This window comes from Thamnophis sirtalis, unplaced genomic scaffold (assembly GCF_051295495.1).
Source record: "Thamnophis sirtalis isolate CommonGarterSnake01/CBP01778 unplaced genomic scaffold, rThaSir2_p1.2 scaffold_2, whole genome shotgun sequence".
Lineage (NCBI taxonomy): Eukaryota > Metazoa > Chordata > Lepidosauria > Squamata > Natricidae > Thamnophis > Thamnophis sirtalis.
This window is the reverse complement of record NW_028261382.1, coordinates 21577648-21605264: the sequence shown is the minus strand read 5'-3', so window position 1 is coordinate 21605264 and position 27617 is coordinate 21577648. Positions and strand designations below refer to the sequence as shown.

The following is a 27617-nucleotide window of genomic DNA, read 5'->3' as shown; positions in this document are numbered from 1 at the left end:
AGACGAGGACATCAGAACGGAAAGAGAAGAAAACACGGGCGAGCTGCCGACTGAGGGGCGCTTCCTTTGCTCGTAAGGGGCGGGGTCGTGCGCGCAAGCGGCAAAAGCCATAGAGCTGTGAGGTGACCTTCCTTTTCCGGTCGGGGCTGAGGCGGAGACGGGCGCCGCGCGAGGGGCTCCTCAGCGGTCTTGACGGCGCCCATCATGGTGAGGAGATAAGCGGGCCGGATGGTGGGGAAACCGGGGGAGGCGGCGGGGGGGCTCGGGCCGGAACGCCTCGGCTGACAAGCGGGCAGCGAAAGGGGCGCCTCCTGGGGAACACGGGGAGAGAGGAGGCCGGGTAGGCCGGAGGCCGGGCAGGCGCCATCTTGGCGTCATGGAGGAATCGCTGCCGCGTGGAGGCCGACCGAACCAAGGCGGAGGCCCGGGCCTCGCCTCGCAGGGAGTCCTCACCCGCTTTAAATCGAGGGGAGAGGGGAAGACGGTCGCCCTCCCAAGAAGGCCGACACGCACCGTGGAGAATGGTCCGCGATGACTCCATCATCAGCAATAATGAAAGGGTAGATTCCAGATCACATTAAAGCACCAATGTTGCTGCAACCCTGTGCTGGGCAGTTCGTTTAACCTTGACAGTAATAAATAATAATAATAGTCTTAGGAATGGTTGTAAGGAGGTGAAATTCCCGTTTGGGCTTCTTGAAGCAAATCAGCAGACCGGGGTATATCTGATATATTCAAATTCCTTTCAGCTGCTCAAGGAGGATTGACTTAGTGTTAGATCACACGCACACCATCGAAATGCCGAGCCAGAGGGGATCTCCATATCGAATTGTCTCCTATCTAACATTACTCCCCAAAATTAGCCACATGCCTTCATTTCAGTTCTTGTAGTTGCAAGATGAATGTAGGCTTGTAGGACCTTTTGTGACTACATAAGTATTGGTATGTTCTAAACTGTATTACTATGGTCTAAAATAATGGAGTACATAGATAACTATGTAGTTCAGTATTAGTTATTCCTGATTATGATTGTAAGTGGCTGAAATTCACGTATGGGTCTTGTGAAGCAAATTACAAGTTCAATGGCTTGGGAAGGATTGGGATGGGATGGTCCTTGTGACAGAAGAGGCAGCAGCTCTTCCATTATTACCTTCGTGTTTCAACTGCTCAGTGTTAGATGACATCCTCTTCCCGCCAACCAAGTGTTGAGGTAAATTAAATTTCCATGATGAGAGGCAGTATAATTCATATTAAACATTAAAGTCAAGATGCACTATGCTGCAGCATGGTGGTTATAGGCATGCAGAATCCAATGAATTGAACACCTGTATTGCTATGATGTTGTAATTTGCGTCCTATCTGGTATTCAGGGGCGGTTGCCTGCTGTCCATAAACTGTTGCCATTGAACTGACGATTCTTCCAAACTGAGCAATAGTTCTATATTATTAAGCATCAGCAGAATGAGTTGAATTGCAAGCCTAATGCTCTTTTTCCCTCTACAGGCTTGTACTCGGCCATTAGTATCGGTTTACTCCGAAAAGGGAGAGGTTTCAGGTAAAAATGTCACTATGCCTGCTGTATTCAAGGCTCCGATTCGCCCAGACATTGTGAATTTTGTTCACACTAATTTGAGGAAGAACAGCAGGCAGCCCTATGCCGTCAGTGAACTTGCAGGTAAGTTGCAGAAGAGTTGTGTTTTTGTAAAGTTTGAAAGATGGGCATTTAGTGCTTTTCAATATTTAGATTGATAGTAGTTATCACATCACAAGCAGTAATGATACGTGATTTGAAATATACAGTAATCCACTACAAAACACATTTTCTTCAGACATTAACATTAAAAAAAAAACCAAATATCATAGTGTGTTGATTTAGTTTAGGATTTAAAATCATCCAAAGAGTTACTGGGTTTGAAAATGAGATACTGCAACAGAATATTAATAGAATGGTGAAATTTTATTATTGGTCTTGAATTTCCCATATTTCCATACCACTGCAATCACATCTTTAGATAATATACAAACTTGCAAAAAATCAAAATCATTGATAACCACTTTAAAAAAAAAACAATAACATTTAGAATAGCTCATGGATTCATTAGGAAACATAAAGCAGATGTTTGCTTCCAAGGACTGTTGGAAAAACATTTGCTTTTATTAATATTACTAGACAATCTGATATTGGTGCTTAAATCTTCAGGGAAATTACCTAAAATCTATCTGTGTGGTTAATATATATATATTTTCTTTCCCCAGGGCACCAGACCAGTGCTGAATCCTGGGGTACTGGAAGGGCAGTTGCTCGTATTCCAAGGGTTCGTGGGGGTGGAACTCATCGATCTGGCCAGGGTGCTTTTGGCAATGTATCCTTCGTTACAACTTATTTGATATGCATAGCAACTGTGTAATGTAGATGGCTTTTGAACTTCACTATTATGATTTAAAATGTTTGTTTTGTTTGATGGGCAGTTCACTTAAAGCCCTAGTAGCATAGAAAACCCTACACCAATTGCTTACCTTGTTTTGGTTACAAGAAGAGAGGTCCATTACTTGCAATGATGTTGTAATTTGCGCCTTACTCTGTATTCAGTGACAGTTGCCTGCTGTCAACAGCTGGTACAGATGATTGATGATCCTTTAACTCTGAGCAAGGTGGAAGAGGGGCTTCCTGCAATAAAAAAAAAGTTCCATCCTTGACGCCTGAAGCATAGATGTGTCGTGGAGGTCGCATGTTCGCCCCAACCAAAACTTGGCGACGCTGGCACCGCAGAGTGAACGTCACTCAGAAGCGCTATGCCATCTGCTCTGCTCTGGCAGCTTCTGCCCTTCCAGCTCTAGTCATGTCTAAAGGCAAGTGTCTTTCTGCAATGGTATTGGTATACAGGGTAAATGTAATTGAACAGAGCCTATGAAATATGTGCAAAAAGGTATCAAATATTACTGCACTTGTATAAATGTCCTTGTAACCATAAGAACTTCACAATAGATAAATCCATAAAATGTAAAATGATACTGCAACACAGTAACCATATGCCACAATTATAAAATCAAAACAGTAATTTAAAAATAACTTACAACAAACAGATATAAACTCCAGTGGAGTTTACCACAGTGTTTTTACTACAAAAACACTTCCAAAGCCTTGAGTTGTATGAGGGTAGGTGGGAAATGAACCTGTAGGGAGAAGTTATTCAACAAGGCTGTGAGCACATAAAAACATAGCTTGCTTCCCTTTCAATTAGGGTAGGGGTAGTGAGTGATATAAAGCATGCTCAACCAGGTTGCACAGAAGAGGTCATTTTGGAGATAACTAGATCACTCCATTAAGTCTTTAAATGTACTCAGAAATTAATTGAAAGTCAACGTAAAAGTCAGAGTAGTAGGTTTTGGGCTTCGCTTGCCAACTCTAAATGATTCTTTTGCTATCTTAGGTCACCGCATTGAAGAGATTCCAGAACTTCCTCTGGTAGTTGAAGACAAAGTTGAAGGCTACAAAAAAACCAAGGAAGCTGTTCTCCTACTTAAGAAGCTGAAAGCTTGGAATGATATCAAAAAGGTGGGTTGATCATCAATTACAAAGCAGAAGCGTTGCTGACTGATGGACAGACTGATTGTTTTATTTGGCTTGAAAAATCTCTGTTGGCCAGTTCATTACTAGAATTCACTAACTTCAAAGAGCTTAGCGTTTAGTACAAATATATATGATTACCGCAAAGAGAGGTACCAAAAACGACTGATCATGCGTAATCATTTGCCTTTGCATATGATGAATTTTTCACTGGTCCGTGTTTCAGATAAACGTTGACGATGGTGAAATTCTGAATTGCTGGGTAACACATCTGTAATAGTGAAGTTGGTGAATTTGGATTTTTACACACCTATTTCTGTCCAGGTCTATGCCTCTCAGCGCATGCGGGCAGGCAAAGGTAAAATGAGGAACCGCCGTCGCATCCAGCGCAGGGGACCTTGCATCATCTATAACGAAGACAATGGCGTCATAAAAGCATTCAGAAATATTCCAGGTACTCCCTTCAGTTGCCCTCCAGGATTCAAACAAGTTTGTAGGCTAGAGAAAGGCCCTGAATGATGATATTCCACTTCATTGGTCCGTGTTTCTGAAAACACATGATTTGGTGGAAGTTCTGACTTAGGTATCAAATAGTGGACCATTTACTTTCTAAACTTCATGGATTGAGTTTAAGACAATAACTTTACATGAAAGGGCATCTGGCATCCTCTCCCCTAATAGGAATTACTCTTCTGAATGTGAGCCAGCTGAATCTCTTGAGACTTGCTCCTGGTGGCCACGTTGGGCGTTTCTGCATCTGGACTGAAAGTGCTTTCCGCAAGTTGGACAACTTATACGGCACTTGGCGCAAGCCTGCCACCCTGAAAAGTAGCTACAAGTGAGTCCGCCTTAGCTTCATTTTCAGCTTTGCAAACTGGAACATTGAAAGTCCTAACCCAGATATGACCAACTCAAGGGGCCATTGAATGGGGGTGACCTCAGTCCGTGTTCATCTTTGCTGTTCCTTTCACGATGCTGAGGTCAGCGTGTTGAAGGGAACTGGGCAGTATCCTTTCTCTTCATTGGGTGGGGGGGGTTTACACCCGGGAATCAGAAATGACATTTTGGCTCATAGATCTACATTACCAGTGCATGAACATATTGTTGCCAATTCAGATCAATGCTGATTGAAAAAGTTGATCCTGGATATCTCTCTAACACAAGTCATGGGGAAATAGCAATAGCACTTAGATTTGTATACTGCTTCATAGTGCTTTTACAGCATTCTCTAAGTGGTTTACAAAATGAGTTCATTGCCCACAACAATCTGAGGTGTTTTTTTTTTTACTTCCATCAATTTTACTTCTATTCAAAGGATGGAAAGCTGAGTCAACCTTCCATTAATTTCCTAGTGCTGGGCAGAGTCAGCCTGCAATAATGCCTTCTAACTGCTGGGCCACCAAGGCTCTTTTAGTAATTTATATTATATAGAAATATAGTAGAAGCTGTGCAGTACTTGAGCTTTGAATGAGAGAGAGGCTTTCTTCAGTGTAATTGGCAACTCCATAAAGTAGTTGAGAGGTGTTGCATATACCTGTAGGCCTTCATACCTGAAGTGCCAGAGCCAATCTCTTGGTAATCACGTTTGGATGGGTTTGCACTATAATCTCAATCTGGTTCTTTTTTAATGCTTGTTCCACCTGTTTTTACTATGAAATAGTAATCATGTTATATATACCTCTCAATACTCCATCTTGAAAAGAATAATTCATTAGTTATATCTTTGATCTAATCTGTCTTTCATTGCAGTCTGCCAATGCACAAGATGACCAATACTGATCTTGGAAGGATCCTAAAAAGCCAGGAGATCCAGAAGGCCCTACGTCCACCCAAGTACGTATCCAAACCATAAGCTTTTGTTCTCTGGAGGATAAAGGTGTGTTTGTGTTCCCATGAAGATGGAGTTGTGTTATACTACTTTTCTGCATGCTACCTCTTCTCCCCAGTATTGGTCTTTGGTAGTTACCCTTCATGCACACTGAGTGGTCCACCAAAGTTGTGTTCACAGTTCTGTCTACCCATCTGTTCTGCAGGAAGAAGATTCATCGTAGAGTCCTTAAGAAGAATCCACTGAAGAATTTGAGAATCATGGTTAAACTGAACCCATATGCCAAAACTATGAGGCGTAACACTATTCTGCGCCATGCTAAAAATGTGAGTGGCTTGACATTTCTGAAGTGTTATTCTAGAACACCTGTTTTAAAGGAATAGAAATGACGGAACCCTTTTCTCTTTTTTGATAGCACAAACTCAGAGAGGAGAAGGCAGCGAAAGGGAAAGCGAAGATCCAAGTTGCAGGTGCTGAAAAGAGTGAAAGTACAGCATAAAAAGAGCTGCTGCATTTTTATGATTCAATGCCCAAAAGATGACAATTTACTCATAATAAAAAATATATACAAAGTGGTGTCATCATTTCATCTTTTAGAATGCAATGTAATTAGAAATAGAGCAGCATGACTGAGCTAAAGGATGCTCTTTGCATGAACATATTCACTCGAGCGACCAGATGTTGCAGGAATGGCAGAAGCAGAAGACTAGGTTTCATCAGCGAGCTGGAATCTTCCCATCACAGCCACAGAAAAGGAATTCAGGAGCAAGATCAAGATCTTGGGAGAAAAAAAATGTGGGAAGGACCTTCACAATTAGTTCCTTGCTTTTTTGTTACTTTGCTTTTTATTTCTGCATAAATATCTCGATTAGAAATTGATAGGAAAAGCAGGATATGCTATTTCTGTATATATTAAATGTGCAATTAACAATGGTACCTTTTGGGGGTAACAGCTGCTATGTTGCACCAGATTTGGAGGGTGTTTGGCTTTCCTTTAATGCTTCCTGCTCAGGGATCCCCCAGCTATATAACAAACCTGATGTGAAAGAATGATGCCTGGGAAAACAGATTTACAGAAAACAGGATCTACCCATGTGATTGGTGCTTGCTGTTTCTGTGTTTAGAGATTTTCCAAAATGGGAAAAGCATTGTAAATGTTTACAAAGGAATTTTTTCTTTATCAGATTTAAAAATCCTGGCACACATATAGCTTATACCACAAACTGGCTAAACCAGCACAGGAAGATGGTGTGTTTTAATCTCAGATGCTGCAGTGCTTAATCGCAGGGTATTTGAAGCAAAAATATCCAGTGTGAGCCTTTGCACTCCCCAGCTGTACTGGGACAGACTGCAGCAGGGAGAAAAATGCAGATTTGTGATACAAACATTGGCAATATGTGAAGATGTATTGATCAACATTTTTAAACTGCCCATCTCCCTCACAAATGCTAGGGTGCCAACAAGCCTTCAAAAAAAAAAAAAATACCCAGCGTTTCTTATCTGTCCTTCGAGGGTAACACCCTGAGCCAGAGGTCTTGAAACTTGGCAACTTGTGAACGTCAACTTCAGCTGGCTGGAGAATTCTGGGACTTAAAAGTTCACAAGTCTTAAAGTTGCCACGTTTGGGGACCCTTGCCCTGGGCATAAAAATAATGGGTAGAACGGGAAGGGACTGCTGTGGCTGGGCACTGCTCCCCTCTGCCGCTAGCCTCTCCTGACCAGCTGCTTTTCTGCCCACGTCATTCCTGGCCTTTCCTTCCCTCCACGTTTGGGGGGAGGAGAGAAGCATGAAGAGCTTAACCCGAGCTCTTCAAGGCCTACAAATCAGGCACGTGGCTTTTCTTCCCTCTCTTCCGCCCTGGAGCAAAATGGCGCCCCCCGCGTCCCACGCCTCTTCTCCCTCCGGCCGGCAAGAGGGCCGTCGCCGGCGACGTCATCCGTGCGCGCGCGCCCCCCGAGGCGGGGAGGGGGAGCAGGATGCTGAGCCGCCTGCAGGAGCTCCGCAAGGAGGAGGAGACGCTGCTGCGGGTCAAAGAGGCGCTGCACGACCAGCTCACCCGCCTCAAGGTGCGCAGGGCAGGGAGGGGGGGGAAGGGAGCGGGACCAGCTCCCGGGGAGGGGGGGGGGCAGCAGCCCAGAATTACGCACGTGTGGACGCCCACACGCGTGTCGTACCCCGCCCGAGCAGCATGGGGCGCTGTCACCCCAAAGACATAGCCTCTAAGCTGGGAGAGGGGAGGAAGAGGGTCTGCCTCTTCCCAGTGGTCAGCCCCCCGACCCCCTCCCCCCAGTTGTCCCAAAGGTGCTTTTTCAAGAGGCAACTGGACTTTCTGGCTTTTTTTTTCTTTGAAGACGTTTCGCTTCTCATCCAAGAAGCTTCTTCAGCTCTGACTTCCATTCCCCACAAATATATATATAGCCTTTCTTGTCATTGTACAAAATAAATACAACGAAGTTGGTTTTAGCCCACTGGTGCAATCCATGACAACAAATACAAACAACATAACATATAAAGAATAAAATAGGGGAAAAGAAGAAAGAAATAGAAAAACTATTCATACGTGTGTGGGAAGTGATTGTGGTTGTGTTTAAGAGTCGGACAGCCCAAGGATAGAAACTACTTTTAAACCAATTTGTTTGGTTGTCTATGCTTTGGCGTCTTCTGCCATCCAGTCAGAGTTGAAGAAGCTTCTTGGAGGAGAAGCGAAACGTCTTCAAAGAAAAACTAGAAAGTCCAATTGCCCCTCGAGGGGGGGGACCCCTTTGGGTCTGAAGGAGGACTTGAGGACTGAAAATCTCCAAATCTCCCCTCCTCCCATTGTCTCTAGGTCTGTAAGACCCAAGGCACAGGATAATGGGTGTGATAGTCCAATAAATTTGGAAGGCTGCAAGCATGAGGCTCTTCTCCAGGGAGTGCTTCTTCCTTCTCATCAGGTGACCAAAGTATTTGAGTTTCCTCTTCAGGATCTGGCCTTCTAAAGAGCAGTCAGGGTTGATCTCCTCTAGGACTGACCGGTTGGATCGCCTTGCAGTCCAAGGGACTCACAGGAGTCTTCTCCAGCACCAGAGTTCAAAGGCCTCCATTCTTTGGTGCTCAGCCTTTCTTATGCTTCAACTTTCACAGCCATCCTTTGCAACTGGGAAAACCGTAGCCTTGACTATATGATCTATACTAGTCTATATGATCTATACTAATCTATATGATCTATACTAGCCAATAGATCTATACTAGTCTCCCTTTATTTCTTGATCGGTAAATAAAAATTCAACACAAAATAGTTTGTCATGAAAACAACTGCCTGTGAAAGCTCCTGGATTGGGACTGAAAGGGAAAAGCAAAAGCCGTATGCTCCATCCCATATTTGGGTGGACCAGTTTGCTCTGATACGCCGGTCTACCTGAATATCGGTTCTCTGGTCTCACTGAAAGAAAACACTTAATCTGTCCTCTGGTGTACCCAACAAAGCGAGGAGAGCCCATGGCTTAGAGGTTAATGCATCTACCTAATATGCAAGTAGCCTGAGTTCGAATCCCAGAAGGCTAGGCTGGCTGATGAGAGCTAAATAGCTTGAAATAGATCTAGACTAGTCCTCCTTTATTTCCTGGCCAGTAAAATATAAATTCCCCAGAGGATATTTCCCTGGTGCTGCTGCCTGTCTGGATAGAACTAGCAGTAGGTGGATGAAAATGCAGGCTGCGATCCAAGTAGGAGCTAATCTGCCTTTGGAAGCCCAACCCAGCCTAGAGCAACCACAGATACCGGTTGGCCCTCAAAAGCCCTCCTAATCAGAAACATTACAGATAGTTCTCACCTTGCAACCATCCTTTTAGAGACTGTTTGTGAAGTTACAACAGCGCTGGGAAAAGCGACTTGTGGATGTTTTTCACACATTAGGACCATGGCAGCATTCCCATGGTCACATGATCAGAATTCAGACGCTAGGCAACTGGCTCATCTTTGGGACAATTGCAGTGTCCTGGGATCATGTAATCACCTTTTTGCTCTGAGGGCGAACAGGTAAGAGCCCTGGTGGCGTAGTGGTTAGAATGCAGAATTGCAGGATAACTCTGCAGCAGTTCGATTCTGAGCGGCTGCAAGTTGACTCAGCCTTCCATCCTTCCGAGGTGGGTAAAACGAGGAGCCAGATTGTTGGGCGCAAATAGGCTGACTCTGTAAACCGCTTAGAGAGGGCTGTGAAGCACTGTGAAGCGGTATATAAGTCTAAGTGCTATGGATAGTGCAATTTTGTGACCTTCTGACAAACCAAGTCAATGGGGACCCAGATTCATTTAACAACCATGTGTGAAGTTCCCAGAAGATGACCTAATTAATTTAAGAGCCTTAATATTACCCATTCATTTGAAATCCATTCGTTTATTAGGATCAACATTCTGGCATGTTCTTCTGCGGAGCCAAAACTGATTTCCACTTAATTGCGTTTGGACTTTATCTCTCTATCCTCTCCCTTGTGCCTGTGTCATAAACCATATCCACCAACTAGGATGTAGAAGTATGAGATCTGACTCTGGCCGAAGGTATGCATGGAATCCCCCCTCCAATGCCAACCTGATAATAGTCATGGCAACACTTTACAAGTTAACACCATGTTACAAACTTAAAAACTGCAGAATTCACTTAACTGTGGCGAGCAAGGTTGTAAAATGGGGCAAAGCTCACTTAACAACTGTCTCGTTTAGCAAAAGAAATCTTGGGCTCAATTGTGGTCGTAAGTCGAGGACTACCTGTAGACCTCTCTGTGTTCAGTGCTGGGGAGTCAAACCATGTAAAAGCACCAACTTTTCCAAGCCATTGGGAGAGTTTTCTGGGGAAGACCCCTCGGATGGGAAAAGGGTCTGTTTGATTTCACTGGGTTGAAAGGGACCTCAGAGATCTTCTAGTCCAGTATAGGTAGTCCTCAACTTACTCCTCCCTTCCTCCCCCCCTCTCTACATATATACACACATATATACATATATATATAGTGTGTGTATGTATGTGTGTTACATTTTTGCTGATAAAGGAAGTTTGTTGTGAAAGCGACTGCCTGGAATACTCCTGGAGCGGAGTGAAAAGTGAAAGGGAAGCAGTCATGCTCCCTCCCATATTTGAGTAGACCAGGTGCTCTGACAGAAGCAAAAAACACCACACACACACATCTTTTTCATCAATTGCATTCATCTGCAAAGGAACATCTTCTGAATTTTGGCTGCCATAGATGAATATAGCTCTCCTCCAATAGTGGCTTGAGACTTAACGCCCCATTTCTTCCCATGGCACTCAGGGCCATACAAGGGCTGAACCAGCCATCCTCCAGGCCGGGTGTTTGCCGTGTATTTGAATGACACAGGTGCTGGCGAATGCTCGGCCAGCTGTTGGCAAGGTGCTAAGACCCTGGTATGAATGAGAAAGCCAGACCCAGCCATATGCACAAAGGGTAGCATTATAAATAGACACCCAGGAATGTGCTTTCCGGAGGGGATTAGCCTTTAAGTCTGGTGTTCAGCTCCACTTCCTCTTCTGCAGATCTGCTTACAATTGTTTGGATACCTAAATACTTAGATACCGAAAACTTAAAAGAAGCCCAGCCAGTTTCTAGGCCTCCTGATGTGGCCAGACGTTGACATGTGGGAGTAGTGCAAGTCTCCCCTTCATTCTGGGGTCTCCCTGAGGCTTGATATTCCCTCAAAACAGAGGGTTTCTGTCACAAAATATCAAGGGCTTTTTTGTCATTTCCAACTATTGTCTCAATTGCAGGATTCTCTTGACCAGATTTGACTTTAAATTGGTCATATTCATCTCATCTCACAGGATTGTTGTTGGGATAAAATTAGAGGGGAGCCCACACGTTTTGGTCACCATAATTTTGGTCACTATACTACAAAAAGGATATGGTGACTTTGGAAAAAGGTCAGAGAAGAGCAACTAAGATGATCGAGGCTGACCGTTATTTTCTGTTTCCAGGTGGAAGAGTTGGCTCTTCGGTCCATGATCAACGCCCGGGAAGAGACGGTATTCACTCCCTCGGCTGATGTCACGGAGGAGCATGTAAACGTAAGGCTCTTTTACACCGCTGATGTAGCTCCTCCCGTTTAGAGGCCACCAAGACTGAGTCACCTTCACCACAAGAGAGAAAAGGATCCTTTGCAGCTCTAGGGCTAATCATTTACAGTTACTGGTTGCAACTGGTCCCTCATTTATCACAATGCCAACTGAGCAGAGATTCTCTCCGCTGTTTCTGTCTATGCAAGTGAACCATATTTCCAAGCAAAGAAACTCGTTTTCTTTTTAAAACACTCAAGATCTCCCAAGGATGCTTTTTTCTAAAGAAAGTTGGATTTGTGACTTTCCTTGAAGATATTTCACTTCTGATCCAACTTGATTTTCTTCCTGAGAGTCCTTGAGACCACATGGAGGGTTATCTGGGTCCTCAGGGTCACCTGAATAGTGCAAATGGGTGTGCAAGAGGGATGAAATTCAGCAGGTTCTGGAGAACCGGTAGCAGAAATTTTAAGTAGTTCAGAGAACCAGTAAATACCACCTCTGGCTGACCCCAGAGTGGGGTGGGAATGGGGATTTTGCAGTCTCCTTCCCCTGGAGTGGGGAGGGAATGGGGATTTTACAGTATCCTTCCCCTGGAGTAGGGAGGGAATGGGGATTTTGCAGTATCCTTCCCCTGGAGTGTGGAGGGAATGGGGATTTTGCAGTATCCTTCCCCTGGAGTAGGGAGGAAATGGGGATTTTGCAGTATCCTTCCCCTGGAGTGTGGAGGGAATGGGGATTTTACAGTATCCTTCCCCTGGAGTAGGGAGGGAATGGGGATTTTGCAGTATCCTTCCCCTGGAGTGTGGAGGGAATGGGGATTTTGCAGTATCCTTCCCCTGGAGTGTGGAGGGAATGGGGATTTTGCAGTATCCTTCCCCTGGAGTGTGGAGGGAATGGGGATTTTGCAGTATCCTTCCCCTGGAGTAGGGAGGGAATGGGGATTTTGCATTCTCCTTCCCCCACCATGCCCACCAAGCCACACCCACAGAATTGGTAGTAAAAAAAATTGGAATTTTCCCACTGGTGTGCAATCTTCTTGGAACTGCTGACAGGACTGTGTTGTAGATTGAAGATAGATGATGTCATATCCCTCCCCATCTGTTGAGAGGGCTGTTCAGTCTTAATGCAGGTAGTCCCTTTGACCCCTCTTTCAAACTTTTGAATGCGTGCTAACGACCAGAATATGAATCCTTCCATTCTCCACCATTCCGTCAGAACTGAAGAAGCTTCTTGGATGAGAAGCGAAATGGCTTCAAGGAAAAACAAAGGAAGTCCAGTTGCCTTTAGAAAAAAAGCACCTTTGGGACAAGCATGACGGTGAATCTCCGTAGACCCTCATAGGCTGGATGCAGGCATGACGGCAGTGATTTATAAACACTCTGTCACTATTGAGTGGGGAGAAAAACGCATCAGCCACATACGTAGGCAGGAGAAAGAGGACTTTAGAAACTTTTCCCTGGCAGATTCTTACATCTTCTGGCCCAGGGAATCTTTAAATCGGGCTGCATAATGTGATTCACTGGGGTTCAGGAAGAGCAGCAAAGATGATTAAGGGACTGGAGACTAAAACATGAAGAATGGTTGCAGGAACTGGGGATGTCTAGTTTAATGAAAAGAAGGACTAGGGGAGAAATGATAGCAGTCTTCCAATATCTCAGGGGTTGCCACAAAGAAGAGGGAGTTAAACTATTCTCCAAGGCACCTGAGGGTAGAACAAGAAGCAATGGGTGGAAATTAATCAAGGAGAGAAGCAACTTAGAACTGAGGAGAAATTTCCTGACAGAACAATTAATCAGTGGAACGTCTTGCTTCCAGAAGTTGTGAACTCTCCAACACTGGAAGTTTTTAAGATGTTGGATAACCATTTGTCTGGAATGGGACAGGGCTTCCTGCCTAAGCAGGGGGTTGGACTAGAAGACCTCCAAAGCTCCTTCCAACTCTGTTATTCTAAATTCTAAAATATTAGACCCGTTTCACACTTTTTACATTTTGTTTGGGGACAAGAATATTTTATAAGGTAACATCTTGGTGTGCTAATACATGTAATTTCTAACATATGTGGGGGGAGGGGTGTTTGACAGTTTTACAATGTTTTTGCTGAAAACCAGCAGTTTCTTCCCATTTTCGACAAAATTGTGCCATAGCAAATACTGGATTCATTTAAAGATGTTAACGCTCATTTTACAATCACGTTTAATGGTAACTGTGAAAGAGGTCGTAAAATCAGGTCACACAACCAACCCGTTTTACAACCATGACGGCATACAACCTTAATGGTAAGGCTCCATTATGGTCCCATGTCAAGGACTACAGTATTTTTCAGAGTGTAAGACGCACCTTCCCCCCCAAAAAAGAGGGTGAAAATCTGGATGCATCTTATACACTGAATACAGCATTTTTGGCCTCCCGAAATCCCCCCCCCCTTTGCAAAAATGGACGTACAGAGGGTTTGAGAGGCCTGCAAAGTGCTCCTGGGGGATGGGGAGGGCAAAAACGAGCGAAAAATGGGCCTTTTGCTCATTTTTGTCTCCCCAGCCCCTAGGAGCACTCTACAAGCCTCCCAAAGCTCTGCATACCCCTCCCCCTTTTTTGTGTGCAAAAAATGAGGCGTGCAGAAGATTTGGGAGGCCTGCAGAGTGCAAAAACTTTTTTTAAAAAAATTACCTCTTCAAAATCATGTTGTGTCTTATACTCCAGTGCGACTTATAGTTTAAAAAAATACGGTATCTCTATGTTCCCACCAAGCACAACATTTCCTCACCTGCTTCAAACAGCATTCGGGATGTTTCTCCACCCCGACCAGAAGTGACCTGTTTCTTCTTTCTTTGAACAGATGGACAATGAAATGGCCATTAATCAGACTAAGCTGCAGTTACAAGTGCATGGTGATGAGGAGGAAGAGGAGGAGGAGGAAGAAGAATCAGATTCCTAGGGTGCCAGTGTCGCTGTCAGGCCAGTTTCCCAGGACAGACTAACGAAGCCTCCTTGGCTTTGATGAAACTTTGTGTGGTGCTACAGAGACTAAACTCCAACCGGAAATGCCACTGAGCATCTCACAAACTTCCAAAGGCGGTAATAAAATCATGGGGCGGGTTTGGAAAAAGGGAGCATTGAAGCCTAACTATGTAGCACGAGTCATTTTCTAGAGCAGACCTAATGTTTCAAAACAAGTAGCAGTTCAGGAAATGAAGCTTTTGAAGCAATAATCTGTCCATGAAACATCTCCTCCCCGGTTGTTAAAAAAAAAAAAAGAGCTGGGACCACTTCTGTGCCAGTTGTTTTCCTGACCTTCCTATGGATAAATTGCACAAGAGTCCTGAAAAATGTGGGGATTTCCCCCCCACCCCCCTGTACGGCTGTATACAACTCCTTAATTCTGCTTGGTTTGGGCCCGTTTTATGAAACTTATGTTTGAATTTTAAAAAATGTTTTGTTTACTATGGGTAATATTAAAAAATACTTTCCTAGCGGGCAGATGGCATGTCCCTCCTTCCGACAGATGTCAAAACGACTGTTTGCTTTGCATAGCTGGGGATAAGTTTCTGATTTTGGGGATTACAAATCACTCCCAAAATAGGAGGGTGCTTTTTGGCCCGGAAGCATAAATATTTTCATCCCCAGTTTGACTCTAAAATACGGCAGTGAATTGGCAGCTATTTGGCAGGCGGCATCCCATATATTGGCACTGTTTTCAGGGAGAAGCAAACCAGCTGGAATGGAATGGGGCAAGTTGCAAACTTAAAAAGGCAGGCACACAAGTGCAAGCATGGACAACTATGTCAACTTTACAACTTGAGGGCTTCAACTGGTAGAAGTCCTGCGCCAGCTATGCTGGCTCAGGAATTCTGCCAGTTGGAAGTCCACAAGTTGTAAAGTTGCAATCATGGCCTACCCCTGCACAAAAGAGAGTATATGTTAGTCACCACCATCCTTAATTTTCTCTGTGTCCCTCCCTTGTGTGTGTCTTCTAGTCTTCCATACTCCATGTTGTTGAAAGTGAACAGCTGCTTCCAAGGTTTCCTATAGGCGACTTGGTACAACTGGTCGCTTAGGGACCATAGGAAATTTTAACAGACCGCTAAAATGGTTCTTACAACCTGGTTACAAAGTTTGGAATGCCAGCCACTCCCCCGCTGTCCCGCATGTCGGCCATTCTGTAACTGGCCTGCCTTTATGGCAGTTTGCGGTGTCCCATGATCACACAAGTGCGTTTTGGCTTTTGGCCAAAACCCAGTACAGGTAATCCTCAAGTTACGACCACAATTGAACCCAAAATTTGTGTTGCTAAGTGAGACCTTCGTAAAGTGAGAGTTGCCCTATTTTACGACTATTCTTGCCACTGTTGTTAAGTGAATCATTGCATGTATTAAATTAATAACACTCGTCAATCTGGCTTCCCCGTTACTTTGCGTGGCAGAAGGTCGCAAAAAGTCATCACATGACCCCAGAACACGGACATAAACATGAGTCAGTTGCCAAACGCTTCTGATCATGTGACCATGGGGATGCTGCAACTGTCATAAGTGTGAAAAGTGGCCACAAGTCACTTTTTTCAGTGTCATTGTAACTTCCAACAGTCACTAAACAAACAGTTATAAGTCGAGGACTATCTGTGGGTATGACAGTCCAATTGGGGGCTGGATTGCAAGGGGCAGCAGGGCAACAGCTATGCTTCATTGTCATCGTCCATCAGGTGCTATAGCATCTTTATACTCCATGCTGCATTGTTCACAATCCTCAGGTTTCCTAAAAATGCCCTAATTGATTCATGAGTATCGAGCCAAGTTTCAATACAAAACTAGTCATTTATTAGGAGCGCCATTAGGCAAGGCCTTTTTGCAGTCAGATCGGAGCTTTGTTTGAATTATAGCTGAACTTTACCCCTGTTCGTTCCCCCCACCCCCGTCAGTCTGTGTCATAAATCACATTCCCCAATGAGGTGCACCCCTCCCAAGCCTGCTGCAGTAATCTGAGATCTTACTCTAACAAAGTATGTGCTCCTCCCCCCCCCCTTCCCTCACCATGACAACTTTAGGAGTTGACACCTCCATCTGGAGAAGGGAGATGTCTGGAAGATGGGTTATGGGGTATTTGCAGATGGGTTACGCAGTGTTTGCAGATCCTTTGTTCAATCTCATGCCTGGGAGACCAGCGGCATAGCTAAATCCAGAAGTCACTTCTTCTCCCCCCCCCAAATGCCACCAAGTCCACCTTAAAGCCAACAGCCGTGTTGAAAAACCCCACAACTCTCCAAAGTGATTTTGTGTGACATTTATTCAATGTAAGATGCAGTTGCTCAACATCTGAAGAGTAAAATGATTAAAAGAAGTTTCCAACACAACGGATGTACAGAGTTCATGATATCTAATAACCTGGAAGGGAAATAATCTTGATGCCTTTAAAAGATAAAGAGAGAGAGAGAGAGAGAGAGAGAAATGCACTGATTCTGCCAGACAGTTTCCTATGGCCCATGCTCAACAGACAGATACCAAATTAACAGATGGAGGAGATGAATGCCACTAAGGCAGTGTCTGTCTCAACCTTGGCCACTTGAAGATGGGTGGATTTCAACTCCCAGAATTCCCCACCCATCTTCCAAATGGTGAAGGCTGAAAAACACCGTACCAAGCCAGCCCAAAATATCCAACAAGGCAAATAAATAAATGCATCAGCAGTTGTGTCCATACTGACCCAGGAGCGGAGGCCAAAACAAAACAAAACAAAACCGCTACTCAGGCTGAAGCCCACTAATGGTTTCCCACCAGTTCAGGACCCAGGGTTCTTCATAACTTCCACCTCAGCTTAGTGGCATCAAATCCATTTTTGGGGGGACCGTCTCGTCTAAAGGCAGTCCCCCCCTAACTCCCGCTAACCGTTCTGACCAGGACTGGCTAAGCAAAAGCCGGAGGAAAGAAAGGGGACCACCAGGATATACACAAGGCTCACGGGACAAAGTCTGCAAAGGGCTTTGGACAGCAACCAGGCCCAGCAAGGTTCCCCATCATTCACTTCAACTTTTGCAGATTGGCGACTCAGAAGGGTCACATTTGGTCATTAAGAATCAAACACAACAGCTGTTCGCGCGAAGCCTCAAAAAGGGATTCCACCTGGAAAAGAATTTGGCACGACAAAGCTGAGAAGGCGCAGCACGGAAGCGGGACGGCAGTGGAGGGGGAACAGCAGGATACTTTGGAGTAGACAGGAAAAGGAAGGGGGGGAAGGGAGGGTTACCCCAGAACAGCATGGCTCTAAACAGCGGGAAGTGGCTGGGGACACCAATGCGCCACATGCCATGCTCCCCAACCCCGGTGCGCGTCAATGGGTCTGGAGTGAGCAGTTCCGAGTCGGCCTCCCCCGTGGAATGGAAGTTGCATAGCAGCAGCAGCAGCCGGTGGAGTCTTCGTACCGTGGCCAGCGAGCGGCTCATAGTCCGCCGACGTGGGTTGGAGTGCTGGGCTGGTTGAGGCCGATGGTGGAGCACAGCCAGCCCGCAAAGTCCACCTCCTCCGCTTCCGATCTTTTAATGAAAATGTGGACCTGGAGAGGGGAAGAGACAATAGCAACAGCACTTAGCCTTGTGTATTGCTTTAAGGTGCTTGACAGCCCTCTCAAAGCAGTTTACAGAGTCAGCCTCTTTGCCCTGAACAATCTGGGTCCTCATTTTACCTACCTCGGGAGGATGGAAAGCTGAGTCAACCTTGAGTTGGTCGTCCCAAAGGTGCTCTTCGAAAAGACAAGTGGACTTTCTGGCTTTTCTTTGAAGACGTTTCGCTTCTCACCCAAGAAGCTTCCTCTGCTCTGACTGAAGATAGATATCTATCCCCACCATCCAGTCAGAGCTGAAGAAGCTTCTTGGATGAGAAGTGAAACGTCTTTAAATAAAAGTCCACTTGCCTTTTCAAAAAGCACCCTTGGGACAGCCAGGACCTGAGAATATCCACAGACATTTAACGATACACCTTGAGTTGGTCAGGATTGAACTGCTGGCAGTCAGCAGAGTTAGCCTGCAATACTGCATTCTAACCACTGTGCCACCATGACAGTAGAGTAGAAAGAATGGAATAAAATGGGATGGGATATGGATAAAATATGGACTGGACTGGACTAAGAATAGTGCTCACACTTAGACTTATATATCGCTTCATAGTGCTTTATAGCCCTCTGTAAGTGGTTTGCAGAGTTAGCCAACAATCTGGGTTTTACCAACTCAGAAGGATGGAAGGCTGAGTCAACCTTGAGCCGGTCAGGATCGCTCCTTGCAGTGGGCAGAGTTAACCTGCAATACTGCATTCCTAATTTAACAACTGCACTGATGAAAGTTTGTAAAATGGGACAAAGCTCACTTAGTAAGTCTCGCTTAGCAACAGAAATGTAGAGCTCAATTGCGGTCATAAGCAGAGAACTGTCTGTAAACATGGTCAGGGAAGTATTGGGGTTACCAAGCAGATAAAGCAAACATTCCATAAATGCTACTTTATTGTTCAAGGGTATAATAACAGAAAGCTGAGCCCACTCGTATACTCAACAGAACAGGGAGGGGGTGTTTTTCTCTTCCTTCTTCTTTCTCTTTTCCCACCTGCGAGTTTTCTTCTTTTTCCTAAATGTTTGCTGCATGGTTGAGCTAGATTATATTCTTCTACAACTGTTTCTCTCAACCTTAAAAACTGTTTTAGATCAGTGGACTTCAATTCCCAGAATTCCCCAGCCAGCATAGGAGTTGAAGTCCTCACATCTTAGATCTGCCATGGTTGAGGAATACTGGGGTTGGCCAGTAATGAAAGGTCTTCGCCATTCACAAGTAGCTGCCCCAGGGCTCTTGCCTATCACAGCTACCCCAAGGGAACCATCTGGAACTTCTCCAAAGTTGAGTTCCACACAATTTACTTAGCCTGGTGATGTCTCCCTTGGACGACTCCTCAGATTCTTCCTCCGAGTTCCTGGCACATCAGGAACGGAGTTAATTAAAGACTCTGAACAGCCAGCCGAAAGAGATTTACTCGGCTGTGGACAGCTTGCAGGGGTGGGCGGTCAGTGAAGAGGAAGAAGAGGAGCTGCCTTCCATACTGAATCCGAGAGCACACAGGGCAGAGAAAAGACAAGAGCAATGGAGATCTGCCAGATTACTCTGGAGACGGCCCTTCCCGTTTTGATGGGCTGCACTGGAAAGCTATTTATTGCAGAGGGGAACAATGTGTTTGGTTTATGGCTATGTGTGCTTGTTCTTTGTGCTTCCTTCTTGACTTTGTACCTTGGAAACTCTGAACTTCTCTTGCAAAGTGAGCTCTCGTGGGTGTATTTCAGTTTGGCCAGGTGGATTTAAGTTTGTTTGGTAGACATATTTATTGGAGCAACTTTCAATCATTTTATGGACTATTGGCCATTGCCTTGTGGACTGATCTTGGTCTGCTTGTGGCTGGATTTATTTGGGACAGTGCTGAGGCTGGGTGAAGGGAATTGCTGGGGAACATTAATGAACTCTCTAAACTACACTTATGTGTGTGTGAATGAGTGGGGCAACACAGGTTACTAGATAAGCCATTACCAGGGGTTTCACAATTAACTCAGGCTTAGATAAATGGAGAGCATTTATACAATGCCCTAAGTCTACCCCAACCAAGTCAGGATTAAAAGTAACCTCATTTGGAATTTGTGCATGTTGACTTTCTAAGTTTTTAATGAAACCACTTTAGCATGTTAAAGAAACCAGTAGATTCCAAGGGGAGGAATCCTGCAATGTGCAGCTTTCAAAAAACCAGGAAGAATTCACTCACCATAAGCTGTTTTAGATCTGCTCTCTCAGCCGGATTCTTGATCAAGCTGTCAAAAATAAAAGTTATACATTGCAGCTGATGTATGGGAGACCAACACACACAAACTCCCCAATCATGGTTGCGGTATATGTTAAATTGGAGGCCTGTAATTCTGGATTCCATGCAAAGGCTGAAGGAATGACAAGCCAAAATGCGAAGCTTAAATGCATGGTCCAACTTTCATTACGGTCCCAGACCAGAATAAAATTAAAACATTAAAATAAAACAAACAGCAGAAGAAGATATAATAGTGTATTATAATTAGGGATGAGTTCATTGATGGATAGCCAAAATCTGCCTAATTTTACAGTATAGCAAAATGTAACTATGCTCAAAGAAACTATCATATGTACCTAAAAGAGATAAGATTTTGATGATGATTATATATACAGTATATACTAGCTTCACGACGAAACTATGTGATCAGACTCTGCAGGAGAAATTTGGTTCACAATCGACTCAGTGGTCGGTGATTGAAACACATAAGGGAATATCGCTCCTGCCATCTTGAGTCCAGAAACAGTTCCATAGGAGGAAGGCGTAGACATTTTGGTGAGGTACCAATGTTAAGTACTGTATGGAGCCACAGACTGCTCCTGAGGGAAGGAGTGGAACGCCTGCCAGTTTGAACTGAGGTAACAGAATGTGAGGCAACCAGCAGTTGGAACAGAGTTCTTTTCAAGTGGGGAGGGAGAGTAGAACTTCTTAGCATCAGAGCATGTTAATTACTGTATAAGAAATACTGATGATCGGATGGTCATTTCGAAAAATGCTTTCTTAGCAAGCACCTAGAAGCCATGAGGAACATACATGCCACATTTCAAGTTTGTAGGCTTTACGGTTTGGAGATTTCCTGATGAGTGAGTGGTATTTGCCTTTGTATATATATATATATATCGAAGAGAAGGATCTTATTATATCCAGTGCAATCTAATAGGACATGAGCTATGGTTGCAATGGACCATACTAGGGGTGCAATCTTAGCTTAAGCCATGGTCAATAATTCCCACATTTTATTTGAATGAAATAACATCAGTTTTGGATTTTGCCCTGGCTTTATCCACATTGCTGGAGTGTGCATCCCAGCACATGGCTCAAAAACTATGTGTGGCCATCAAATGACCCCCCCCTCCCAAATCTTAAAAATCATGTCATCATGTTAAATTGTGAGCAAGTGTGGTCCAGAAGGGCACAAATGGGCCTCATTTTATTAATTACCAAAATGTCTTTTCAAAGAGACTACCCTCCCCCCCCACTGCATTTTCATTGCCCTCCTCCAAAGGAAAGAGTTTGGAGACCGAACTCACCATTTGTTCACAAAGTCTTGGAATTCTGGACTGAAGACTCTGCTTGGCAGCTTTGGAGGGGGCTGAAAGCAACCGAGGGACAAAGGTGAAAAGGGAAGAAAAGATCTTGCAATGCAGAGCATTTGTTCACTGCGTTTTTAATACCAGCTTTCTTACTCTATAAGTAACTCAAGACAGCGAATGTACCTAATAATCCTCCCTTCTCCAATTTTCTCCACAACAACAATAATCCTGTAGGTTGGGCTGAGAAAGAGGGATTGGCCCAAAGTCACCCAGCCAGCTTTCATGCCTAAGGCAGGACTAGAACGCTCCGTCTCCTGGTATCAAGGCCAGCACCTTAACCACTAAGCCAAACGTCTGTCTCTTTCTTTCTCTCTTTATCTATCATCTATCTATCTATCTATCATCTATCTATCTATCTATCTATCTATCTATCTATCTATCTATCTATCTATCTATCTATCTATCTATCTATCTAATCTATCTACAGTATCTATCTTCTCTACCTGCTATTGCAGGAGTCACAATTATGTCAGTCTTTCATGACTGTTGATTATTTAAATGCTGCTCCATTTTCAAAGACTCTCAGCAATTTTCCAAATGCTGTAGGGTAGGGTAGAGTAGGGTAGGGCGGAATAGTGTAGAGAAGGGTAGGGTAGGGTAGAGTAGAGTAGTGCAGTGTAGTGTACTATCGGGAAGTGTAGTGTAGTGTGTAAGGTAGGGTAGGGTAGAATAGAATAGAATAAGAAGAAAATTAGGAATAGAATAAGAATGAATAGAAAATTAGAATAGAAGAGGAATGGGAAGAAAATTAGGAATAGAATAGAATAACTTTATTGTCACTTTGAATGTACACTAATTGGCCTACATGAGAAATGAAATTCCGTTACATACAGCTCTTCAAGGGTCACTACCTTCAATTTTACACTACATAAATATGACAAGACAAAGAAATAAATACAAAGTTATGCATATACCCACATATATGACACACAGAGAAACAACACAGCCTACATGTTTATGGCGAGAAGAACCAATCTTGTGAGTTTACCAGATGGATGGCCTAGGGAACAAAGCTGTCACAGAATCTGTTAGTCCTGGTGGAAATGCTACTAAAAATTAGCAGAAATGTGGGAACTAAATGAAGTCAACCTGAAACAGGTCCTTGAGGAAAGATGCAAGAGATTCGCAGGTGGAACACCAAGAGGGAAAAGAGTTAAATCTGCCTCTACTCAGCAGAGAGGGGCCAACAAACCATCTTGGATTCTGTTCTGACCTAGGCTTCCTGAGCAAGCATAAATCACAATCTTAGTCCCCAAAACCCCTTTTTATTTATGCGGCTGTAAATTATGGTCATTCACAGTCCGCAAGGCTTCATAAATAGTCTGTGAAGGTTCCGACAGATGCCGTCTTGAGTTGCCACAGTCTTTCAGGGGAATGTTGACAAACACCCATCTTATCTCCCTGGGAATGATGCCAGAGACCTAACTGCCAAATGCAGAGCAGGACTAAACTTAGCACAGAATCAAACAGAACTTTTCAAAGCTTGAACTGACCAGATAAACGAACTGCTTCCTGCAAAAGCTCCTGTCCCGTCCGCTCCTCTTTTATGTCTTATGGGAGGGGCCAATCATCTCCAAGCTTTACTCCTGAGTAAACCCTGTTTTCTTAATGGTTCTTGCCTTTTAGCAGCTCTGCACATGCACACATTGGGAACAGGCTCCTGCTGTTCTTCTGCCTCACTGATGTCAGACTCCGGAGGCAACAAATAACTACCAGATGGCCTTGGTCCTCTCTCTGCCTCCGATGCAGAACCCTTGTCCGAGCCTTCCCCAGCCTCCACGACTGGCCCATGTTACTCCCCAACCTCCTTACTGTCCTAATATGCTGCCAGCTCTGCTGACCGCTGGCAGGCCACAGCAGATTAAAACTTCCTTTTCGCATCCCAGCATCAGCTGCCTCTTGATCCTGCAATGACTGACTTTAACGTTGCCACGGAAACGGGCGTTGCAACTCATGCGCCTGTTAGAAGAGCAAGACGTTCAGCCACACGGGGAAAGGCTGCTTCACTTTCAGATGCACCCCTAAACCCTTTTAAAAAAATATCTGGTCTTGCTAAGACCTTGGGTGAGACTCTCTATCTCATGTGAGATGTCATCCATCTACAAAGATTTTGGGGGGAACATCCCAGCCATTGCTTGAACCTCATCGGGGGTTCTGAGCACTGCAGAATGGAAGGGGTCCTGGAGGTCGCTGTTCTGACCCAGCTCCCCAAACACAACAAACCCTCTGAAGTGAACTGAAAGATTCCTTTATTAGGAGCCCCAGCAAAAAGTTTCTCTCTCAACGGAGGCTAACAAATCTGTCTGGCCAGAAGATGAATAATTGTCTGCCATTATTCATCTCCAACCCCTGCCTTTTATCCCCAGAGCTAGGATGGGGTCTCACTAGCAGTGGTGACTCTTCCGTCCCAAGGACCGGCCAATTGATTTCCACTGCTCTCCTCTCCTCTGCTTTCTGCGCATCCGCACATCAGGCACTGGACCCAGCTATTCCTCCTCTTCCTCATCAGCCACCTCCAGACCTGGGGGCTGTTGACTCTCCATCTGAGGGCTGACGGACAGCCCAGGCTCTGTCTCTGTCTCTCTCTCTGACAGCTCCATTCCCTCTCCCCCCTCAGAGCTCTCAGGTTGCCCTGATGCTGACCCTAACTCCCAAGCCTCCTCCTCCTCCTCTGCTTTGGCTGCTGGAGTGGCCAGTGGCCGATAGGCCACAACAGACATCTATCCAGGGCAGGGGCCCATCATGACAGCATGATTCCAAGATGCTTCTTATGATAGCAAAAACCCTTCTGATGGCAGGAGACAAAAAAGCAGAAGACTCACTATTCCACTCACCTCGTTGACAATGTAGTCCAGGAGCTCAAAGATGGCCATAGGTGGCCGGCTGTCTGAACTGTAGGCTGAAAAATGACAATACGTCAGCAAAATTAATTTCACTCTTTGGTTTATAGCTTATTTTTCATTATTTTCTAATGAGACTTATTTGCCTCCAAAATTCGTTCAGTGGGAGGTCTTGAAATTTCTTCCAGAAATGCTGATGAAGATAGTGTAGGTTTTGTCAGCGAGTGTTTGCTAAAAACAAAATGTTTTTCAAACTCAACAACCTTGAGATGTGTGGACTTCAACCCCCAGAATTCCCCAGCCATCATACATAGACCAAGTTCCGGGTAGTGATTAAGGCGCTGGCCCAGAAACCAGGAGACTCTGAGTTTAGTCCAGCCTTAGGGATGAAAGCTGGCTGGGGGGCTTTGGGTCACTCCTGCTCTCTTAGCCCAACCCATCTCACAGGCTTCTTCTTGTGGGCAAAATAGGAGGGGGAAGGTGTGTTGGGTATCTTCGCCATTTTCAACTAATACAAGATGAATGAATGAATGAATGAACGAACACTGACAGGAGAATTCTGGGAATTGAAGTCCACACATCTTTAATTAGCCCCATTTGAAAATCCCTGGCCTAGACTGTCAGGAAATCTTGGCCCTGTAACCAAGCAGGGGCTGTCTGAACGAAAGCAAAGCCTTGGTAGAAGCAGGTGTGAGCAGTGGGAAGAAATGGCCCCTTCACTGAAGATGTTTCAGCAGATCGGAAGACCCAGTGTCAGCCTCTATATTGCTTGCTTGCTATTGGCTGTCATAGTAAGGGGAGGGAGGGGTATTTGGGAGTGGAATCGTCTGGTGGAGACATTTTGAAAGGGGGAGTTTTGTTCTCACCATCTTCTGTGCATGCTGAAGGCTCGTGCTTGGGTTTGGTCAAAGCCAACTGTTTGCATATCTGCTGGATGAGGCCACCTGAAGATGCACCCCACATGACATCTTTGGGAGCTGGAGATTGGACATTGGTTGGGATAACCAGGGGGAGGGATTTGGGTAAATGTTTGATATGTACAAATTCGTGCTTTTTTGCCTCAGATCTTGCTTCATCTTCGCTGTTTTCATTTCATATCCAGTAAATGTACCTTTTCTTTAACTAATTGGAGTTGGGAGTTTCTTTTCTTGGATGCTGAAGGAGGCACACCTGACATTCAGCTCCTAGCTCCAGTCCATGCTGGAAGGATCAGGTGGCTTTGGCATGGCCAGCTCTGCCTGTGCCCACCCATCCCAACATGACTGCCATACCCACAACACCCACTGGCCTTCCTAAAATTCCCAGTCACAATTCCCTTTTCAAAGGAGTGGTCCGTTTCCAGCCCCCAAGGTGGCACTGCCAGTTGGTGCCCTCTTACCGCTCATGGGCCGGCCTGGCGTTCTCTGCCGCGGAGACGTCTCTGAGACGGGATAGTCGGCTCCGACAGGACAGCCGAACATCAGCTCCAGCTCCTTGCCATCGGGCGGAGGGATGGGGTACCTGCCGATGGCCATCTCGACCAGGGAAAGCCCCATGCTCCAGATGTCCGACTGCACCGAGTAGTGGGTCCCTTGCAGTCTCTCTGGCTGGGGGAAGACAAAGAGAGAACGAGTGGCAATGGTGGGAAAATGTGCCTCGTGCAGCAGCAAAAGCCCGTCCAGTCACAGCATGGAAAGGGAGATGTTAAATGTTGACCCTGTAAAAATTGAACTTCAAGACATACGTTGCTAAACAGAAAACAGATGGAAAAGAAATGATAAGTTGATTTGTTTCTAAAGAGGAGGGGGAAAATGATATTGTTTATATATATTAAAAATTAGAAATGGGAAATTATGAGAAGAAAAGTATACGGCTAAAATTGGAAATAATGGAAATATAATGTAGAATGAATGATGTGTTTGTGGAAACATTAAAGGGAAAATCCGGAGAACACTCTATTCGCAAAATATTTTTTTTTATTATGTAACAATAATAAATGAAAAAAACTTTTTATTAAAAAAAAGGAAACGGTGATGGAGGGAGAAAAATCTGATAATGTGAAACTAGATTCCACTTCTTCAAACCTTTAGGTTTTGTGGCCAGGGTGTGGACTCAAGAGTTTGAAAACTTAGAAACATGGCCCAGATTTCTGAATTTGCAGGGGAACAGGAAGCATCCTTGTTATGTGCTTCTTTTGACTACCCACTATGGCAGTTGATTTGTGAGAAGGCTAGACTCCAGGTGTCCATCTCCAGATGTACCACCAGCCCAGGAAGCTCTGGACTTCAGCCCCAATCGTACTCTTTCCACATGACTGAAACTCTCCAAAAGACAATATCATAGTATCCCAGCACTGGAAGGGAGGAGGTTGGAGATCTTCTATCTAGTCCAACAGCTTGCCCAGGGCAGCAGTTCTTATACTATGTTGGGCAAATGGATATCAAAACTTTTATTGGAAACCTCCAGTGATGGAGCCCCCACAACCCCAGGAGACAAGCTGGTCCACTGATTATTAAATCTTCTCACTGTCAGAAAATTCCCCCCTACTTCTAGGTTGTATCTCTCTTTAATCATCTCCCACCTATTACTTCTGGGCCTGCCCCCCTGGTGCTTTGGAGAATAGGTTGACCATCTCCCTGTGACAGCCATCAAGTAATGGAGGATGGTTATTGTTCTGACCTAGATTTCCCAAAATCATGAAGCAGACTCCTTGTCCCAACAAAACCCCTTTTTATTAAGCTAATGTGAATTCCTCTCATTCACATCCAGCAAAATCCCGGCAAACAGTCTTTCAAGGGTGAATTGACAACCACAGACCTTATCAGGCTTGGAGAGCTGCCAGGCCAATATCCTCCAAAGGCAACTGCTGTAGAAGGAAATACTTGGCAAGGAATCTCTGAGTCATCAACAAATCTTCACACTAATTAAACAAACTAATTGTCTCCTGAAAACTCCCCTCCCCTTTTGCTCCTCTTTATTCCCTATGGGAGGGGCCACTCACCGTCCACCTGTGCCTTTACTCCCAAGTCAACCTCTGTTCCTTAGCTGTTCCCTTCTCCTGGCAGCTCTGCGCATGCGCACATCGGGCACAGGCTCCAACTGTTCTTCTGCTTCACTGATCTGTGACTCCGAAGGCAGCTAATAACTGTCAGATGGCCCTGGCCCCATCTCTGCCTCTG

The 27617-nt window shown here is 44.9% G+C and overlaps 3 protein-coding genes and 3 non-coding genes across 6 annotated transcripts in view; 5 read left to right on the top strand and 1 right to left on the bottom strand.

Annotated features, from left to right (window-relative positions):
• The first annotated feature begins 72 nt into the window (after positions 1 to 72).
• RPL4 (ribosomal protein L4) lies at positions 73 to 5968 on the top strand. Its single transcript, XM_014066688.2, has 10 exons — positions 73 to 207; positions 1504 to 1675; positions 2257 to 2363; positions 2712 to 2850; positions 3432 to 3556; positions 3893 to 4022; positions 4250 to 4406; positions 5318 to 5401; positions 5602 to 5722; positions 5812 to 5968. The coding sequence occupies exons 1-10, from the start codon at positions 205 to 207 to the stop codon at positions 5893 to 5895; spliced, it is 1122 nt and encodes a 373-aa protein (XP_013922163.2). The 5' UTR covers positions 73 to 204; the 3' UTR covers positions 5896 to 5968.
• Positions 1332 to 1432, top strand: LOC148048490 (small nucleolar RNA SNORD16). Its single transcript, XR_015695704.1, has one exon. It is a non-coding gene; the product is annotated as a small nucleolar RNA SNORD16 (small nucleolar RNA).
• On the top strand, positions 2552 to 2650 carry LOC148048489 (small nucleolar RNA SNORD16). Its single transcript, XR_015695757.1, has one exon. It is a non-coding gene; the product is annotated as a small nucleolar RNA SNORD16 (small nucleolar RNA).
• Positions 4079 to 4150, top strand: LOC148048488 (small nucleolar RNA SNORD18). The gene has a single exon (XR_015695756.1). It is a non-coding gene; the product is annotated as a small nucleolar RNA SNORD18 (small nucleolar RNA).
• Positions 5969 to 7346: 1378 nt separating the features above from the next.
• On the top strand, positions 7347 to 14910 carry SNAPC5 (small nuclear RNA activating complex polypeptide 5). The gene is made up of 3 exons (XM_087704382.1): positions 7347 to 7463; positions 11359 to 11448; positions 14273 to 14910. The coding sequence occupies exons 1-3, from the start codon at positions 7374 to 7376 to the stop codon at positions 14369 to 14371; spliced, it is 279 nt and encodes a 92-aa protein (XP_087560508.1). The 5' UTR covers positions 7347 to 7373; the 3' UTR covers positions 14372 to 14910.
• Positions 14911 to 16695: 1785 nt separating this feature from the next.
• MAP2K1 (mitogen-activated protein kinase kinase 1) overlaps positions 16696 to 27617 on the bottom strand; it is a 42046-nt gene continuing 31124 nt past the window's right edge. The window contains exons 7-11 of the mRNA XM_087704381.1: positions 25838 to 26045; positions 24454 to 24518; positions 21557 to 21618; positions 20211 to 20256; positions 16696 to 17976 (exon numbers count right to left, since the gene is read on the bottom strand). Of these exons, the coding sequence (XP_087560507.1) occupies positions 17863 to 17976; positions 20211 to 20256; positions 21557 to 21618; positions 24454 to 24518; positions 25838 to 26045 (495 nt within the window). The 3' untranslated portion in view covers positions 16696 to 17862. The remainder of the gene's footprint in view (positions 17977 to 20210; positions 20257 to 21556; positions 21619 to 24453; positions 24519 to 25837; positions 26046 to 27617) is intronic.